At 33.8% G+C, this 21,859-nt stretch overlaps 1 protein-coding gene across 14 annotated transcripts in view; it reads right to left on the reverse strand.

The window, feature by feature from the left end:
- The window catches only part of RPS6KA6 (ribosomal protein S6 kinase A6), a 199,663-nt gene that overhangs the window by 50,542 nt on the left and 127,262 nt on the right, over positions 1–21,859 (reverse strand). For 11 of the 14 annotated variants that reach the window (XM_061177714.1, XM_061177703.1, XM_061177710.1 and 8 more), the window contains 5 exons: positions 20,412–20,491; positions 9,392–9,498; positions 9,066–9,103; positions 7,739–7,765; positions 1,492–1,634 (listed from right to left, as the gene is read on the reverse strand). In XM_061177714.1, coding sequence (XP_061033697.1) covers positions 1,492–1,634; positions 7,739–7,765; positions 9,066–9,103; positions 9,392–9,498; positions 20,412–20,491 — 395 coding nt within the window. The remainder of the gene's footprint in view (positions 1–1,491; positions 1,635–7,738; positions 7,766–9,065; positions 9,104–9,391; positions 9,499–20,411; positions 20,492–21,859) is intronic. The other 3 variants (XM_061177704.1, XM_061177709.1, XM_061177706.1) reach the window with 1 other exon arrangement.

Below are 21,859 nucleotides of genomic sequence, written 5' to 3' on the forward strand. Positions count from 1 at the left end.
TGTTGTTGTTTTTTAAGGTCTTCAGATGGTTCTGACGCTCTCTCCACTGCCCTCTCCTAATTCATTACTATCAAGGGGTTAAACACTAACCCACAGTAACCTATGCAACGTGTTAAAAATAAATTCTTTCCCCACTTTCAAAATCAGCTGTCCTTCCCAGCTATCTCTTTTCTATTGAACTACTTTTCTTTCGATCCCCTGAAGTTTTAGAGGTATCTCTATCTTTGACCCTTCCCCTCTGCTTCATCTGTGGCATTTAATCTGTTACTAAGGTCATCCACTTCTTCCCTTGAAATGTCTTTAAGATTTCCTTTTTTTCATTCTATAATCTTAACAACTGTCTTCTAAGGAGAACTTCTTGGTCTCCCTACTTTTAGTTTCCTCCATTTGCAATCCATTTATATAACGCTACCAAGGCTAATTTTCCTAAAATACATTTTTTCTCTAATTACCATCGTGTTCAAGAACCTACAAAAGTTTCCTACCACCCAGAGAATTGTGTGCAAATCCTTATAGGCTTATAGCCTCATTTCCTCCACCTTCACCCTCATTCTCCGCTACTACTCTAGTCAAACTGGTTCTCCAGGTCTTTCCTAATACTATCACAATACTATTCTTCTTGACACACAGCTATTTGAATTTTATCCATCCTTCAGGGTTTAATTTAAGTTCTATCTCCTCCGCTTTTCTTACATCAACTTATATGAATTCTTGCCTGAACTCCTAACGTATTTCCAGGCAGTTTATTTAGCTATTCCATTTGTTTCCCCAACCAGATAGCATGCTTTCTTAGGTCATGGAAAATGCCAAATATTGTACTTCTAGTCTGTTCCCACCCCACTGCCCTTACCAAATGCCAGGCTTATAACAGCCACTTAATATATTGATACATCATATGGTAATTCAGTGATAAATAGGCAAAAATGGATTATCAGGCTTCTAAAGCAAATTGTATCTGATTCAATAGCTATTCATTTATCACCCTACTTAATACTACAAATTCTATGCTTAATCTTATACCAAATCAGTCAGTCCATATGCTCATTATGCTAGATACTGTGGGAGATTATAAGTAGTAGAAGACAGGATTGCTCTCCTTAAGAGGTTTACAATCTTTCTAGGGACATGCTTGAAAAAATGTGACAATAAGATAATATACCATAAGGTGCTAAATTCTGTGATACCTAGTTAAAATACCATGTAACTACTAAACACAGTATTCTGAAATCTAAAATCTGGTAGGCCTTTATCTAAGTTTTAAATTTGAATAATTTATAAAAGAATGCTGCCATTTACCTTTTAATCTAGCAACTAAAAGAAATCAGAACACCAAAACCCTAATTTTTATTGTATAACAGCTAGCCAATCAAGTTTTTTAACAGTCATGAACTTGAGAACCCTATTCTCACCTAACACATTCCAACACTCAGATTAAAATTCTAAACAATACTAATTGTATATTGGCATAATTTAAAAAAAAAAACTACTTACCATAAGTACACCATATGACCACCAATCAGCACTCTGGGAATGACCTCTTCTATTTACTACTTCAGGAGCCATATACTCCACTGTACCACAAAATGAGTAGGCCTTCTTCTCCTGATCTACTGATTCCTTGCTGAGTCCAAAATCTATAATAACAATATTACACAAAAACATATCTGAAGATCTTCAGAAAATAGAAAATACCAAAAGAAACTAAACTATGAATTAAACCTACTCATGATGGCCTACGATTACCATTAAGAAAGCTCCTTACCATTAAGAGACCAGTAATAGAAAGCAACTTGTATTTTATAATACTCTTTTGGAGCATTTAAAATTGCTCAGTTAAACCTCATCCTCAAAATACATGTTTTCATGTCTATACAGGAATATGATTCAACAATTTTGAAAGGACAACAATTAAATCAACACTGTCATAGTGATCTAATTTTTAAAACAGACTAAGACAAAAAAAGATAGTAATTTGCACTTTTTAAAATATTAGAAAAGCAAATTTTGCTTTGGCTTTGGTGAACTTCCATTTCGTTTATGGTCTTCAAAGAGCTAAAGGTACTGATATATAAAAATCAATCTTATTTCTATATACTAGCAATAAAAAATTGAAAGGTGAAATTTTAAAAGTACTATTTATAACACCACCAAAAAACCCTCATGAAATCCACAGGTATAAATATACAAAGTATGTATATACAAGACCTGCATGCTGAAAACTATAAACATCAATGAAAGGAATCAGAGTAGATCTAAGTAAATGGAGAGAGATACTGGTCATGATTTGGAAGATTCAATGTTGTTAAAGATGTCAATTCTCCCAAAACTGATCTACAGAGTCAATGAAACATTAATAAAAATCCCAGCAAGATTTCTTCTGTAAAAATCAACAAGCTGAATTTAAAATTTATATAAAAAGACAAAGGAAATAGAATAGCCAAAACAATTTTGAATAAAAAAGGAAAATTCAAGGACTCACACTACCTGACTTCAATACTTACTATAAAGCTATAGTAATCAAGACAGTGTTGTACTGGAGAAAGGCTACACACACACATACATATATGAATGCAACAAAACAGCGTCCAAGAATAGACTGACATATACAGTCGGCTCTGCTATGCTTGTTTTAAAACTGCAAATTTGTTCCAATGCGATTGATACCTTACTGTTACCTTTCAGAGATTTATACCACTTCACAAACGTCCTTTGCTGTACTATTTCTGACAAAACTGACATTTAACACTAGAGTTTGCTTGGCGAATATAACATGAATTTCAAATTTCAGCTTGGTTTATGTGCAATTTTGCCCGCAAGAAATAATAGGTGAAACACTAGAAAACTGCACCTAGTTGAACTGAGCCAAGCAGAAATACATACATGCACACACCTCAAATATCTACCAGCTATTTCAGCACATCATGTGTGTTATAAGCCACTTCTGTTCACCTGTAGTATTAGAACTCCCAATTCCAGATAATTTACCTCCCACTACTTCACAATAACTTACAAACTGCAAACTTTCTGATGCTGATTATACAAGCAAATTTCAGGATTTTTTCAAGGTAAGGTATCATATTTATTGTAGTATTTATCTATTCTTAATCAGTTAGAACATATAAAACAATGCCATCATTTTTAACAGCTTCCTATCTTTCTTTAATGTGTCACTGGTTATATATTTTAGTGTTAAACCCCTAACTCCATTTTCTCCATAAGTCATATTTTTTACTATGCAATTATGCATAGTACAGTGATTTTTAAGATCATCTGTGTTGCATTATAACAGAACTGGCTATATATAGCCAACTGATTTCTGACAAAGATGTAAAAGCAATTCCATGGAGAAAAGGTCAGTCTTTTCAACAAATGGTGCCAGAATAATAGAATATTGATATACAAAAATCTGTCCTCATACCATACCTCATAAACAAACATTAATTCAAAATTTCTTAGATACAACATCAAAAGTATAATCCAGGGCTTCCCTGGTGGTGCAGTGGTTAAGAATCCGCCTGCCAATGCAGGGGACACGGGTTCGAGCCCTGGTCCGGTAAGATCCCACATGCCGCGGAGCAACTAAGCCTGTGTGCCACAACTACCGAGCCTGCGCTCTAGAGCCCGTGAGCCACAACTACTGAAGCCTGCATGCTACAACTACTGAAGCCCGTGCACCTAGAGCCCGTGCTCTGCAACAAGAGAAGCCACTGCAATGGAAGCCCACGCACCGCAACGAAGAGTAGCCCCCGCTTGCCACAACTAGAGAAAGCCCACGTGCAGCAACAAAGACCCAATGCAGCCAAAAATAAATAAATAAAATAAATATATTTTTTTAAAAAAGTATAATCCATAAAAGAAAAAAGTTGGGGCTTCCCTGGTGGCGCAGTGGTTGAGAATCTGCCTGCCAATGCAGGGGACACGGGTTTGAGCCCTGGTCTGGGAAGATCCCACATGCCGCGGAGCAACTAGGCCTGTGAGCCACAATTACTGAGCCTGCGCGTCTGGAGCTTGTGCTTCACAACAAGAGAGGCCGCGATAGTGAGAGGTCCGCGCACCGCGATGAAGAGTGGCCCCCACTTGCCACAACTAGAGAAAGCCCTCGCACAGAAGCGAAGACCCAACACAGCCATAAATAAATAAATAAATAAATAAATATTAAAAAAAAAAAAGAAAGAAAACAGAGGAGGAGGGAGCACTTCCCAACTCATTTAAAAAAAGAAAAAGAAAAAAGTTGATAACTGGAATTTATCAAAGTCAAAAAGTGCTCTTCAAAATATACTGTTCAGAAAATTAAAAAGAGGCTACAGACTGGGAGAAAATGTTTGAAAATCACATATCAGATAAAGGACTTGTATTCAGAGTATATTTTTAAAAACTCAAATTCAGTAATAAGAAAACAAACAATCCAATTTTTTTAACGGACAAAAAACCTGAACAGACACTTCTCCAAAGAAATACATGAAAAGATGCTCAATGTCATCATTTGTTAGGGAAATGCAAAATAAAATCACAATGAGATACTACTCTATGCCTTTTACTAGAGCTAAAATAAAAAATACTGACAATACCAAGTAATGGCACGGATGCAGAGCAACTGGAACTCTCATACATTGCTGATGGGTAGGCAAAATGGTACAAGCACTTTGGAAAACAGTTTGGAGGTTTCTCATTAAGTTAAACACACACTTCCCATATGATCAAACAATCCCACCACTTTGGTATTTACTGATGTGAAATAAAAATTTATGTTCACATAAAACCTGTACAAAAATATTTCTAGTGGCTTTATTTGTCACTGTCAAAAACAGGAAACCACCCAAATGCCCCTTAATTGGGGACTGGATAAACAAACCATGGTACCATCATAAAATGGAATACTACTCAGCAATAAAAAAAGAAATTACTGATACACACAACAATATAGATGAATCTCAAATGCACTATACTAAATAAATAAAGCCAGATTCATAACACTATATACTGTCTTCCTATTTATATTATTTTGTGGAAAAGGCAAAACCATAGGGCCAGAAAGCAGATTGGTGGTTGTCAAGGGGTAAAGGGAGAATTGACTTATAATGGGGAAATTCTGGGGGGTGAGGGAACTGTTTTATATCTTGATGCTGACTGTATGCATTTGTCAAAGTTTGCAGAACTATACACAAAAAAGTAACTTAAAAAATAAACTTTTGTATTTTGAGGCAACTGTAGACTCACACGCAATTATGTGAAATACTACAGAGATCCCGTTTACCCTTTAGCCAGTCTCCCCCATGGTAATATCTTACAAAGCTATATTACAACATCACAACCACAATAATGGCAATGATGCAGTCAAGATACAAATTAGTTCCATTATCACGAGAATCTGAACAATGAGTTTTACTCTATGTAAATTATACCTTAATTCTATAAATGAAAAATTTATAAGCCCTATATTTCTCTTTTAAAATAAAATACAATATTAATACTTAATTTTAGGGCCCCTTGAAACTGATTTTCTAACCACACTCAATATTTTCATTTAAAAATTACTTATTCTTGTATAATAACTGAATGCATTATGATTTTCAGCATAATTTTAAAAAATCTTTTCAATGTACTATGCTCTTTCTCCACATTTTAAGGCTTTTAAACTCTGCAATTCCATTTCAAAATTAAATTTAATGAAACCTAGTCTCTGAGGTCAGTTCAGCTGAATATAACAACATACCTTGTAGAGAAGAACACTGGCTTCTTTGGCCATTCCACAGAGAAGGAAGAAGGGAAGATAATTTTCTTATCCTCTGTTATCTTTCAGAGATTTACACCACTCCATAAAGGTCCTTTGCTGTACTATTTCTGACAAAACTGACATTTAACACTAGAATTTGCTCAGCAATCAACTGACAAAAATTTTTACAATAATAAGAGTTAGGTACAAGATTAAATAAGACATATGTTAATCAGTGGTTTTTCCAAACCACTAATTTGAAAAGAAAATGTAGAAATCAGCTATATAAAGGGTTTTTGGCAGGGGGGGGGTGAGATATACCTTTGTTTCCTTAAATGACTCTTTTAAAGACTTTAAATTTTAAAAGCATGTCTAAAACACAACACTTTTATGAGTACCTACTATATGTAAAAGTAATTTCAGTGACTAATTTTCAGATAGCCATAAAAATTACTTAAAACTATTTTCTTATGTATACATTTTTTCTTAAATATTCAGCTCAAGTACTGTGTGATTTAATTTCTGACACTGTATATTTTATCTTCCCTCTCTTTATAAAAACTACTTCTGAATTATGTCCCTCAGAAGTGGTTCTGGCGACTCCAGATTCCCTTTCCCACCCAGGTTTGTGATACTCTTACACCCATCCCTGTCCAAATGCCCTGACCCTCCACATCCATAGCACCCTCTCCTCACACTAGATTCCCAGTTCTGGCCTCTCCTGCCTTTTCATTTACAGGACTGTGTTGTTAATTGAGTTGATGTCTCAGAGAAATTAGATCCTTTGCCTAAAATGAGAACGCGAAGGGCTCACTGAAAGTACTACACGTGACTCAGCACATTTACCAGACTGGCCAAAGCATGCAAACCTGAACAAGGAAAACTGAACTCAGGAAGAGACAGCTGTGGAACCTTTCTGTCTGCTTCTAAGAAGATGCCAATGCGACCTGTGCTTCCTCTACAAATTCCACAGGCTGTGATAGAAATGAATAACATAGTTCACCAAATAAACCAAATGAATAACCATAGTTCATCGAGCAAATAGTACTCGATGATAGTATTCAAAATGGAAGGAAGGAGATAGGAAGAGAAGGAGGGAAAAAAGGAAGGGAAGGAAGGAGGAAAAAGGCACAGCAGGTAAGAAAGCAAGAAAGGAAGAAAAAGAAAAGAAAGAAAAAGAAAGGAAGAATAAAAAGAAAAAGAAATTAAAGGAAAGAATGAAAAAAAATGAAATGTCTTAAAACACTTGCTATGAATGGTCACACTTTAACCAACCTTACTGGAATGTTGTGAGGTTAAATCCATAAATTTATTATTCATTACAAGACTTTGAATTCTGTTATAATCATGAAACTGTAAATTATCTAATATTTATCATTGTGTACCTTCTTTAAAGAAATATTGGTGTCACTTTAAAGGAAAATAGATTAAATTGTTTAAAAATATATATAAATCACAGTTTCTTCCTGTCACATGCCTTGTGTCCCTTGCTTAGAAATTAACATTGATTCTAACTACTCTTTACTCCTCGGCCAGTTTAAGTCCAAAAGGTGTAAAAGCAGAATTCATATTATAAGACTAAATATAAAACAAATTGACATCATTATTCACCCAATTAACCTTAATGTAGAAGAGAGATATAGGTAGAATTTATTCTACTCTTTCCCCACCTTCCTTCCTCACCCATGACAAAACAGGCATAACTTATTAAGAAAAATGAAAAGAATTAAATTCTAATTAGCTTTGCAACTAAAGATTGATTGTTGTAAAATAAAAATTATGTATTATATAAAATTTCAAAACTCTACTGTTCTCTCTTCATATTTCTCTTCCTTGTCCTCTTTGAATCTCTTTAAATCTGCTTTGCTTCTTTCATATATTAGAAAGAGAATCAGGCTATGAATCAAAAAAAGATTTACTAAACTTTACTTGCACTTTGTCACATTTACTTGAGCTTTCAAGTTAACAACTTCATACTTTATTTTTACATTGAAGTAGTATACTTAGGAATTTAAAGCAACTTACCTTTAAAGTGTACTGGTCCAAAATTCTCTGTAAAGACCACATCTTCATTTTATCTCTGTTTTAACATTCTGATAATTAAATACAGAATTTACTATCTATTTAAGACATAAGTAACCTTTTGAGATTGGCTCATTCAGCACAATGCCCTTGAGTCCATCCAAGTTGCTGCATATATCAAGAGTTATTTCCTTTTTATTGCTGGGTAGTATTCCATTGCATAGATGTATCACAGTTTGTTTATCCATTCACTCACTGAAGGACATTTGGGACATTTCCAGCCTTGGGCTATTACAAACAGAGCTGCTATGAAAATTCATGTTTAGGTTTTTTGTGTGCATGTAAGTATTTATTTCTCTAGGATAAATGTCCAGGTGTGTGACTACTGTACAGTTCTATTTAAAATAGAAACAAAATAACAAAATAACAAACTTAGAGATATAGAACAGATAAGTGGTTGCCAGGATTTAGGGAAGGTGGGAAGGGTATGACTATAAATGGGCAGCACAGGAGAGTTCTTTTGTGGTTGTAGATCAGTTTGGCTTATTGATTGTGGTGATGGTATTTGACTCTACATGTGTGAATAAAATGTCATGGAAATATACACAAAGACAAACAAAAAAATGAATACGTGCAAAAACTGGTGAAATCCAAGTAAAGTATATAGTCTGTACTGTAACTGTAACTGTACCTATCAATTTCCTGGGTTTGATAATGCACTGTAATTTTGTAAAATGTCACCATTGGGGGAAGCTGGGTGACGGTACACAGGACCTCTTGGTACTATTTTTGCAACTTATTGTGAGTCTATAATTATTTGAAAATTAAAGGGGTTTTTTTAATGGTATAATAAGGATACTTTATGCCTAAAAGTCCTGTGAAAATTAGCAGTGTTTCACATACAGTAAACACTCAACATTCAAAATAAAGTAAAATAAAATGTGTTTTTACAAAAGAAAGAATAAAATGAACCTCTTATGAAACACTTGGTTCAGAAGTTTATAATTCACTATATTTCAAATGTGATAACTACTTATGATAAATCTTTCAGACTAGACTGAAACAAAAATGATGTGATTTTACCTAGAAAACCAAATGTCATTTCTTAATGAGGACAGTGACTCTACCGTATAATTTTTTGGTATTACAATTAGAGCATATTGAGAGTTATCTTATTCACCCTTTAAATGAATTTTAGTTCACCAAAGAAATAAACAAAACGCAAATTAAAACAAGAAAGAGGGAAAAAAAACAGGCTTAGACAAATATATATATTAAAATAACAAAAAATATAAAACAGGCTTAGGGTAGAATGAGAAAATTTGCATACCTGTTAACTTGATATGTCCTATTTCATCAAGCAAAATGCTGTAAATCAAAATTCACATTCAACAACGTGGGATAAAATATTTTTACATAAAACATTTACATAAAAATCATCATAAAAGAGGTCAATATCTATTTGATATACTAGAAAACTTTGAAATGACTAATTTAAAATCAATGGGTATCTTATGAAGATTACTTTTTAAAGTAAGTTTCATATAACTGTATAATTCACACATATTTTCATATAATCTTTAAAAGACTTAATGGAGAAAAAAGTAGTTATAGAAATACTGGTAACAGGGATACATAAAGAGAATATAGCTTTACTTTTCTGGCTTCAGGTCTCTATATACAATTCCTAATCGGTGCAGATGATCCAAAGCAAGGGCCAGTTCTGCGAGGTAGAATTTCACATCTTCCTCTGTAAACAGAACCTAGAATAAAATAATAATTTACCATTTTATCTTTTTTTTTCAATGTTGAATTTATTTAAATTTTCTTATTTAAAAACCAGTAAACAGACAAATCTAGGCAAACAAGAAAATAAAAGAAGTATATAGATGGAACTAAACTATTTAAGAATCCTTCTCAGACTTCCCTGGTGGCGCAGTGGTTAAGAACCCGCCTGCCAATGCAGGGGAAACAGGTTGGAGTCCTGGTCCGGGAAGATTCCACATGCCGCGGGGAAACTAAGCCCGTGCGCCACAACTACTGAGCCTGAGCTCTAGAGCCCGCAAGCCACAACTACTGAGCCCATGTGCTGCAGCTACTGAAGCCCACGTGCCTAGAGCCCGTGCTCTGCAACAAGAGAAGCCACCATAATGAGAAGCCTGCGCACCGCAACGAAGAGTAGCCCTCGCTCGCTGCAACTAGAGAAAGCCCGCATGCAGCAACGAAGACCCAACGCAGCCAAAAAATAAAAGTAAATAAATTAAAATAAATAAATAAATAAATAAATAAAATATACTGAAAAATTTTTTTAAAAATCCTTCTCTTCAACATTAACCATTTTAATGTAGATCTTCCTAAAACATACTATGTAGCTTGCATATCTTTTTACCCTGAATGTACTGCACAGGATTTACCTTTTTAAAAATGACTTAGTGTCATAATTCGGTTATTATATTTAGTACACTACTATATAGGGATGCTCTCAGGATCTTTGCAGTATATTAGATATTTTGTTTTAGCATTGGTAATTCCACTATTTCTACTATTTTCTCTTTCACTGTCTACTATCACGTCTCAGGAATTTTGCTTTTAGCAGCTCTACTAACCTAAAGCTTCAATTATACCAACATAAGTTGTTGAATTAGTAACTCATATTAAACACAGTTCTAAACCCAATCTCTGACCTAAGGGGTAGCTCCAGGACTCTTCTGCTAGTAGAATACATGAGCTTAAAGGCACTAAATTCCTCAATCTTTTTCTGCCTGGGAACAGAGCTGCTATGATGAAGTGAAAAGTGCACTGGACTTGGAATTAGAATTAGCAGTGTAATGTTTGACATTTCACTTAGCCCTCGGGGCTTCAGTTTCCAAATCTGTAAAATAAGGATAATAGTATCTGCTACATCTACTTAACAAGGTTGTTTTAAGAGTCAGCTTAGTTTATGTGGGAAAAAAATCTTTGTAAATTGTAAAATCCTATCTGTGTAACCATGAGGTATTATTGTTATAGGTTTATGTCTATATTCATTCAAAAGTGAGTGTTAATTTACACAGAAAATTGGGCATAACTCAACCATTAGATGTAATTGTTAAGATTTATCAAGGGCTTCCAATTGGAAAAACAAATAACTTGTCTAGAAATTGGTTATTTTCATTAAAGAAATATCTAGATTATTAGGAAAACTCAAAATTTTAATGAAATATCATAAAATCTTATAACTGGCTTGCCCACTTAGAATTATGGCCACTGAATTACATTATGCAGACTCAGGTACTAGTAAAATTTCTGAGAATGAGCAATGAAAGATAAATTTTGATATTCCACCCACTTTTTAAAATGATCTATAGAAAAACAACGATTGTTCATTATCTAAGTTTCAGGAGAATTCATTTGAATATTATAATGGTAAAAGTATAAGAACATCATTTTCACTTGGTATTTTATTAAGAAGAAAAACAGATGTTACCTATTTCACTTCTGAGGAAGGCTAATCAAAACGTTCATGGAAATTTAACACATAAGAAAACCCTAAACAAAAATATTTCAAACGCTAAAAGAAGAAAACTGCCTAGTTTACAGTTTATGACAAGCATATTATCTTGTCATGAAATTGTCTCTGAGGAAAGCTTCATGATGGACACAAATAAGAAACTTATTAAGTAACTATCACATGCCAGCCACTTTTTATTATGTTATTACAATCTTATAAACAACCCTATGAGGTAGGTATTATCACCACCTTACATATGGAGACTCAGAGTGATAAAGTAACTTGCCTAGAAAAACACAGTAAGAAGAAGGCAGGATTTGAACTCAGAAATAATTGTCCCTAAGAACTACCTCTTCCCCAGAAGCCACTTCTGCCATATGTTATGTTGCAACTTTTTAAGTTTCAGGTTCACTACCATTAATGCTTTTCTATTCACTAATTATCCTGAGTCTCCCCCTAAATAAAAATCATCTAAAACCCCAGCACCCTGAGGTAAGGACTGCTAGTCTTTCTGTCTGCTCTTCAAGTCGTTCACGTACGTATGTATGAGGGTGTGTGTTTCAACATATTTGAGATCACACTACATAAACTATTTAGTGGCCTCCTTTTTCCCCACTTAATATATTATAGGCATTCTTCTATATCTTTAACTTATTAATAAAGAGTTTTCAATAGCTGTACAATCTCAACATACTAATTTACTATAATTTACCTAATGTTCATTTAGGTTATTTCCAGTTTTTCACTATTATAAATAACTCTGTAATATGCATATATATTTTTGATATTTATGGTTATTTCCCCAAAATGGATTTCTGAGAAATAAAAAAGCAAATACTAGGCAGTCAAGGAGAATAAATAGTCCAAGATTCTCAACATACACAACAAAATTATTTGTCAAAGGGTTACAATAACTTACACTCCCATCAGCAGCTTATGAAAGCATTTGTCTTACCACATCCATGATAGCATTGAATATACCCTTTTAAAATATCTTTTCTAATTTGATATACAAAAATGGAATCAATTGTTCTGATTCTTAGGCTATATAATTTTCCATGTCTAGTGGCCTTTCTATTTTTTTAGTGAATTATCAGCAATGTTTTTGCCTATCTTCCATTATTTACTTACTGTTTTTTCAATTGGTACAAGCCCTTTAAATATTAAAACTGTCAGTCCTCCATCATGTTATTTGTAAATATTTTTCCCACTTTGTGTTGGTTTTTGATGTTCAGTAATTCTTAATTTTATGTAGTCAAATTTATATATAATTTCTATATGATTTTACTTCATTACTTTAATGATTTAGGAGACCTCCATTCAATAGTCAACTACGCATTCAGTTGCATTTTCTTTTAGGATGAGAAGTTTTCCAGATTTAGCTCTTTAATGTAAGTAAGATTTATCTTTGTATGTGGTAGTGATAACAATTTAAAATGCTTTTTTCTTTCTGAAATTTCTAACCAATTTCTCATATACGGTTTACTGAACAATCAATCTCTTTGCCATTAACTTGTGATTCTTCCTCTATTATAATAATATATGGTAAGTCATATATACCAGAATATTCCTGGACTATACAGTATGTTTCTAATCTTGTGTTGATACTGTGATGGTTTGCTTATAGCAGTAGCTTTATAAAGTTTTAAACAAGAGGTAGGGCAAGGAAATGGTGTTCTTTATTTTCAAAATGTCTTAGTTCTTTTCATTTGTTTACTTTTCCAAGCATGCTGATAAAATCATCTGTCAATTTCAAACAAGAATTCCTATTGGGACTTTGTTTGAAATTTTGTTAAGTCTACAAATTAATTCTGGAAGAACTGGCAGCTTTATAATTCTCAGCCATTCATCTCATTGTATTTTCTTGACATTAGCAAAATATGGTATGATCTAAGAGGTGTGTGTGTGTGTATGTGTGTGTTTGTGAGGAGAGAAATATGGGGAGGTGCCGTTCCCTTTAAAATATATATGACATACATTATAAATTTCTTTAACAAATACAAAAATGTATTTTTAAAAGTCTTTTTCTAAGGCATAAAGAGTAAGTTCTCATTTTTGATGATATAGCAGTTTTTTGTACATACACATGAAGTATAACCAATAAAAACTTATTAATAAGCTGTCTATAGAAGTAACCATTAAATCATTTCTTAGCAGCCTATTCAATGAATATACTAATTTATTGTCTTTTGGGAAATGTGTTTAAAATGCTTGTTCTTACCTAATATTCCAGACTTAGGAATCAAAACTTACTGACTGCATCTCTGTGCTAGTATGGGTTTAGATAGTCCCACATCGAGAATGGAGGTCTGAAGAGTTTAAAAGAAAATTAGAAATGACTACAAGTAAGAATTTCTCAAACATATTCTTCACACTTCTACAATCTAACACAAGAAATCATGAATACTTGTTATACTATTGTCCCTCTGTGTCTTGGAACCAGCTTTTAATAGGGTCCTTTAAAGACCCTCTGGGAAGGGGGTCCTAGACAGACCCTATCACATACTGAACTCTGTTCTAGAGTAAACAATATACCAAGGTCACAGTCTATGTTCATGCATGGAATGTTCTATACTGGAGGTAGACAGATATAAACCAGAGGTCTTAGCCACTTAAGCACTAGCTAGCATCCCAGAATCACACTGTTCCTTTCTCACAGCAAGTTCTAGAGCTCTGAGAATAAAGAGTAGCTTTCCCATATTTTAATTCTGGAAGTGAGATGTTGAACCACTATCACCCAATTAAAATTCTACTCCCAGACTACCACTTCAAGACAAAATGAGATAGACAAAGACAGGATTTAATCTCCCATCTGAAACAACTAAAACACAGGACAAAATATATGAAATGACACTTTTCAAGACACTGGACATCAGGCAACAAAGGACAGTGAATATTGAAAGATGGAAACAACCCTACAACTGTCCTAGCTCACTACCTGGAAAGAGTTCTTAAGCAGCAATGCAGGGAGGGCAAAGTCAGGCCAGAGCCTGGAAGGCTCCTGAGTTGATGAGATGGAGCTGAGAGAGTGGGGAGACAAGAAGGACAGAATTCACAAGATAGAGTACAGAAGGGAGAATTACAGAGAGAGAACTGTAGAGTTATGTAGATGGTCTCTCTCAAGTATTCAGCAGAGAAATGCTCAGCACATGTGAGTGAGGAAACCTGAGCCAGAAAAATAACCAATGGAAGTATTAGAGGGACTAATCCATGGAACTCACACAGGGACAGGAATAGTTCCTGCTACCTCCACACAGAGCAGAAAACCTCATAATTCACAGGGCATTGGACAGAGTAATCGATGCTTCACAGTGGTGTAAAATCATCCCGATTAGACACTGCTCTGGTCCAGTTAAACAAACTGAAATAAACTAGTTCCACACAAATTCCAGAACAAAGTTCAATAATATTTATAGGAATACAAAAATATCCATCACCTAACAAGGTGAATTTCAGGATGTCTGCCATCCAATGAAGAATTCCCAATCATGGATCTAAGGAAACTACTTGAACCCAGGAAAAGAACAACCTTAAAAGATTTTTTAAAAAGAATTCACAGAGCTCACAAAGGACCAGGATAAGTCCTGGCACCAAACAGTGAGAGTGAAAAATCTCGTAATTGATAGGCTGGTTAGAGTACTAAGAAGGGTCATGTTTCAGTATTGGAAAAAATTAATCCTAAATTCTGCTTTGGTACCACATAACAAAGGTTAAAAGCAAGACTCAACAGGTTAACTGCATCCCAGAACAAAGCTAAATACTACTTATAAGAAAACACAAGTATCTAGAGTACAAGAAAATTAAATTCATAACACCTGCCATCCAATAAAAAATGACCATACAATTATGCTGCCACTGAAGCACAAAAGCAACCATAGACAATACTTAAACAAATGGGTGTGGTTGTGTTCCAATAAAACTTTACCTACAAAAAAAATCAACAGGCCATATTTGGCCTGAGACTATAGATTCCTGACTCCTGAATTAAAAATTTATACTACAAACCCTAAAGCAACTACTAAAATAACACAACGACAAAATGTTATTTTGATAAAAAGCCAACCAAAGGTATAAAAATAAAATCATGAAAAATAATTAATTAAAAATAAGGCAGCAAAAGAGGAATAAAAGAACAAAGAACAGAAGGGACAAAAAAACCCCACGAATAGAAAGATGGAGATTCAGACCCAACCATATCAATAGTCAGATTAAATGTAACAAGTCTGACACACCCATTAAAAAGCATAGATTTTCAGACTGTATAAAAAACAAGGACAAGGGGCTTCCCTGGTGGCGCAGTGGTTGAGAATCTGCCTGCCAATGCAGGGGACACGGGTTCGAGCCCTGGTCTGGGAAGATCCCACATGCCGCGGAGCAACTGAACCTGCGCGTCTGGAGCCTGCACTCTGCAACAAGAGAGGCCACGATAGTGAGAGGCCTGCGCATCGCGATGAAGTGTGGCCCCCGCTTGCCGCAACTAGAGAAAGCCCTCGCACAGAAACGAAGACCCAACACAGCCAAAAATAAATATAAAAAATAAATAATAAATACATTTTAAAAATAAAACAAGGACAATTATATGCTGCCTTAAGTACTGCACATTAAATATAAAGACAAATAGATTAAATAAAAATATGGAAAACAATATACTAAACTAACACTAATTTTTTAAAAACCTGGAGTGACTGTATTAATATCAACATAGATTTCAAAACAAAGACCATTAGCATGGATAAAATAAGTCATCTCATAATGACAAAGGGTCAATTCACCAAGAGGGAATGATAACCCTAAATGTTTATGCACTTAATAACAGAACTTTGAAATACATGAAGCAAAATCTGACAGAAATTCAAGAAGAAATAGATAAATCCATAATTATAGTAAAAGGTTTCAATCCCTGTCTCTCAAAAAATGTTAGAACATGTAGAGAAAAAATTAGGAAGAATATAGTAGACTTAATACCACTATCAACCAACTTAATCTAATCGACATTTACAGAACCTTCTACTACCCAAAAGCAGAATACGCATTCTTCTCAAGTACACATGGAACATTTACCAAGATATGCCATATTCTGAAGCATAAAATAATTTAAGTGAATTTAAGAGAATTCAAGTCATACAAAGTGTGCTTTATGACTACAATAAAATTAAATTAGAAATCAATAATAGAAATTTATCTGGAAACTGCCTAAATATTTTAAAATTAATTAGCATACTTCTAAATAACCCATGAGACAAAGAAGAAATAAAAGGAAATTAGAAAACATGGTGAACTAAAAAAAAATAAAAACATCACGTATCAAAATTTGTGAGATGATGCTAAACCAGTATTTAGAGGGAAACTTGTAACACTATATGCTTATATTAGAAAAGAAGAAAAGGTCTCAAATCAATAACTTCTGCTTCCACCTTAAAAACCAGAAAAGACAGTGAAACACAAAATTAAGCAGAGAAAAATGAAGTCATAAAGATTAAAGTGGAAAACAATGAAACAGAAAACAGAAATACAATAGAGAAAATCAGTGAAACCAAAAGCTGGTTGGTTCTCTAAGAAGAATAAAATTGATAAACCTCTAGCAAGGCTAAGTGAGATGAAAAAAGAAGACACAAAATACCAACATCAGGAATGATGATATCAACATCACTAATGATTCTACACCTATAAAAGTCGTAACAAGGGGATATTATGAAAACTTTATGCCAATGAATTTGATAACTTTGATGAAATGGACAAATTCCTTAAAAGACACAAGATACTAAAGCTCATTCAAAAAGAAAGATGAACTGAATAGTCCCAAGTATATTAAATAAATTGAATTTATAGTTAAACACCATACCATTAAAAAAACACTTCAGGCCCATATGGCTTCACTAGTGAATACTACCAATCATTTAATGACAATTTAACATTGAACTTTTCCAGAAAATTGAAGAGGAGAAAATTCTACGCAACTCATTCTATGAAACCAGAATTGCTCAGACACCAAAATTAGATATAAACAATAAAGAAAACTACAGTCAAATATCTCTCATGAAAATAGATGCAAAAATTCTTAACAAACTTTTAGTAAATAACGTCCACTAATATGCAAAAAGGATAATACATCATGACTACATGGGGTTCATCCACAGATGCAAGGCTGCTTCAACATTTGACAATCAATCAATGTAATTCACCATATTAAAAGATTAAAGAAGAAAAAAACATGATCATCATCTCAATAACTGCAAAAAAAAAAAGTTTGACAAAATCTAACATACATTCCTGATAAAAACTCAACAAACTAGTAATAGAAGGGAACTTTCTCAACCTGATAAAGAACATGCAAAAAAGACCTATACTTAACTTTGTAATTTATGGTGAAAATATGCTTTCCCCCCTAAAATCAGAAATAAGGCAAGAATGTCTGCTCTTACCAATACTTTTCAACACTGATCTGGAGGATCAAGCCAGTGTAACAAAGACAAATAAATGATGTCCATAATGGAAAAGAAGAAGTAAAACTCCTTATGTGCAGATTACCAATAGAAAGTTCTATTTGTAGTCTACCAAAAAGCTGCTAGATAAAATCAGTAAGTTTAGTTATACTGTGGGATACAAAGTCCAATATACAAAAATAGTAATCATATTTCCATCCAATTTGAAAATAAAATTAAGAAAGTAATTCCAGTTACAATGGCATTTTTTAAAAAGAAAATACTTAGAGATAAATCTGACAAAAGACATGCAAGACCTGTACACTGAAAATGACAAGACCTTGCAGAGAGAAATTACAGAAGACTTAAATAAATGGAGAGAGATACTATGTTCATGGATTGGAAGACTCAATATTGTGAAAATGTCAATTATCTGCAAATTGAACTACAGATTCAATACATCCCAATCAAAATCCCAGCAGGCTTTTCTGTAGAAAGTGAAAAGCTGATTTTTAAATTGATATGGAAATGCAAAGGACCTAGAAGAGGCAAAACAACTTTGAAAAAGAAGAGCAAAGCTCAAGGATTTGCACTATCTGACTTTAAGACATATTATAAAAGTACAGTAATCAAGAAAGTGTTGTATTGGCATAAAGACAGACAAACAGATCAACGGAACAGAACAGTGTCTACAAATAGATCTTCACATATACGGTCAATCGATTTTCAACAAAAAATGCAAGGTAATTGAGTGGAGAAAGCACAGTCTTCTCCAATGATGATGATAAAACAATGAGATATCTATATACGAAAAAAAGGACTTCAACACATATTTATCACCATATATGAAAATGAACTCAAAATTGATTATAAACATAAATGTAAAACCAAAAACTACAAAACTTCTAGAAAACATAAGAGAAAATCTTTGTGACCTAGGATTAGGCGAATATTCCTTAAACAGGACACCAAAAAACACAATTCATAAAAGGAAGAAAAATTATAAATCAGACTTCATCAAAATTAAGAACTTCTGCTTTTTGAAAGACACTGTAAAGAGTATGAAAAGACAAGTCATAAACCAGAAGAAAATACTTTCAAACATACATGATAAAGGACTTACCATCCAAAATATATAAAGACTCAAAATTCAGTAAGAAAATTACCCAATAAAAAATGGGCCAAAGATTTAAACAGACATTTTATCAAAAAAGATATATGTCAAATAAGCACATGAAGAGATGCCTAACATCATTAGTCATTAGGGTAATGCAATTCAAAACCACAATATGGTATCACTACACACTTACCAGATGTTCAAACTTAAAACAAGACTGACCATACCAAATGTTGGTAAGGATATGGAGTAACTGAAACTCTCATATACTGCTGGTGGGAATGTAAAAATTATATAACAAATTATATAACAGTTTTCTTTGGAAAACAGTTTGACAGTGTCTTTAAAATGTTAAAATATAGACCTACTATATAACCCAGTCATTATATTCTTAGGTATTTAACCATGAAAAACAAACACATGTCCATACAATCACTTGTACATGAATGTTTGTAGCAGCTTTATTAGTAATATCCAATAATTGCAAAAAACACACATATCCATCAACAAGTGAATGAATAAACAAATCATTGTGTATCCATACAGTGGAATACCACTCACCAATAAAAATGAACTACTGATACATGCAATGACTTGGATGGATCTCAAAATAATTATGCTGAGTTTAAAAGCCAGACCAAAAAAAGAATACATATTATATGATTCCATTTATATAAAGTCCTAGAACATGCAAACCAAACAGTGACAGAAAGCAGATTCACTAGGGGTCGGGCAGGAGGGAAGCATTAAAAAAGGGCATAAGGGGGCTTCCCTGGTGGCGCAGTGGTTGAGAATCTGCCTGCTAATGCAGGGGACACGGGTTCGAGCCCTGGTCTGGGAGGATCCCGCGTGCCGCGGAGCAGCTGGGCCCGTGAGCCAAAACTACTGAGCCTGCGCGTCTGGAGCCTGTGCTCCGCAACAAGAGAGGCCACGATAGTGAGAGGCCCGCGCACCGCGATGAAGAGTGGCCCCTGCTCGCCGCAACTAGAGAAAGCCCTTGTACAGAAACGAAGACCCAACACAGCCAAAAATAAATAAATAAAAATAAATTAAAATTGCCAGATTCCACCCATAGCTTTCTAAAAAAAAAAAAACCACTCAGCTGACCTGTAGACTCACTAGAAATAATAAATTGTTGTGTCTTAAGCTACTACATTTAAAAAAAAAAAAAAGGGCATAAGAAAACTGTTGGGGATGATGAATAAACTAATTATTTTGATTGTGCTGATGGTTTCACAAGTTTATACAAATGTCAAAATTTATCAAAGCATGTACTTTAATATGTGCAGTTTAGTGTACGTCAACTGTACCTCCATAAAGCTGTTTTAAACATGAATAAATTAAACACTACTCCCAGAGGCATTTTGGTAGCTTGAGTAGCCAAAGTCATAGGTAGCCCCTATCTACTTCATCCAGTTATTTATACTGATCTTGTGCCTAAGAGAAAAATGAGTAACACGTTGAGATGACCTAAATGACAGGCAGACAGAAAATGCCATTAACTGGCACATTCACTAAATACTATGTAACAAAAAAAGAATAATTATTTAAAATTTCCGTAGAAAAAAAAGTAATCAGCAAAAGAACAAAAACAATTATTCTTAGTTTTGTTTCAATAAAATATAGCAAAAATTTACAAATACTCACCTCTTTGGATAATCTTGTGAAGACATCTCCTCCCCTGAGAAAATCCAGTATTAAATACAGCTTCCCTTCAGTCTGAAAGGCTAATTAGAAATTAGAATGTAGTAATAATAATTTTTAAGGCTTACAAAGCTTAGCATAGTTTTTAATTAATATATATGTTTAGAATTTTATTACTGAACACTATAAAGCAATTAAGCATTTACTCACATGGTCCATGATTGGATAACATTATCTCAAAATTAAAACTAGTGTTGAAAAAGCTATAAACCCCTTCCCAGAACATAATCATCCTTGGATGTAGCTTTATACAGAAACTTGTACCACCATCGTTTTCCTGATTTATGGAGCACCATGTTCTACTGCAATTGCCTGAACTCTACTTCCCCACCTACTGAAAATCTACTAATTCTGTCAAGCTCAACAAAAATGTCACCCCCTCTATTTAGCTTTCTTCTATTAAGGATTTCCCTCTTTTCACATTTCCCTATAGCATCCTTAACCTCTCCCCCATCAGAATTACTTGTTACTACTTTTGAGATCTCATTGCACTTTATTTATGTCTCTCTTATGGTACTTAATCCATGTTGATTTATACAATTAATTGGTCTTACATTTCTGTTTTCCCTATAGATCATAAATTTCTTGAGATCAGAGATTATTTCACCTCTAGAACCCACTGAATTGAATAGAATGTTTTGAACACAACTGGTGTTTAGTGATTAATCTAATGATATCCTAGAGGTTCAAGGAAGGAGATCTTTAGATACTACTACTACTCTCATTCCATTAGGGTAATGGGGAATAAAACAATAATGGGTGGAAAATTCTAGAGGGATTTTTACAGAGAGAGTTGGGTACATACTATAATGCATTATTTGTCAAAATTACCTAAGAATAAAATCAATAGCTGCTGTATTTTTAAATTTCAAAAATTGAGAGTGACATAGTAGATTGGATCAGTGATTTAATAATGTATATGCCCTTGAATTCTCCAGGGAAGCCAAATGTCACAATCTCATGCATACATTAAACTAGCAATGGAGCCATGATTAAAACTCAGAACTGCATGGATTGGAAGAATTAATATTGGTGACCCAAAGCAATCTACAGATTCAATGCAATCACTATCAAAATACCAATGGCATTTTTCACAGAAATAGCACAAATAATTTTAAAATTTGTATGGAAACACAAAAGACCCCAAATAGCCAAAACAATAATGGAAAAGAAGAACAAAGCTAGAGGCATCACACTCCCTGACTTTTAGACCATGCTAAAAGCTACAAAAATCAAAACAGTATGGTACTGACACAAAAAGAGCCATATAGATCAATGGAACAGAATAGAGAGCACAGAAATAAACCCATGCACTTATGGTCAATTAATCTATGACAAAGGAGGCAAGAATATACAATGGAGAAAAGACAGTCTCTTCAATAAGTGGTGCT

The sequence above is a fragment of the Eubalaena glacialis genome, chromosome X, assembly GCF_028564815.1.
Source record: "Eubalaena glacialis isolate mEubGla1 chromosome X, mEubGla1.1.hap2.+ XY, whole genome shotgun sequence".
Lineage (NCBI taxonomy): Eukaryota > Metazoa > Chordata > Mammalia > Artiodactyla > Balaenidae > Eubalaena > Eubalaena glacialis.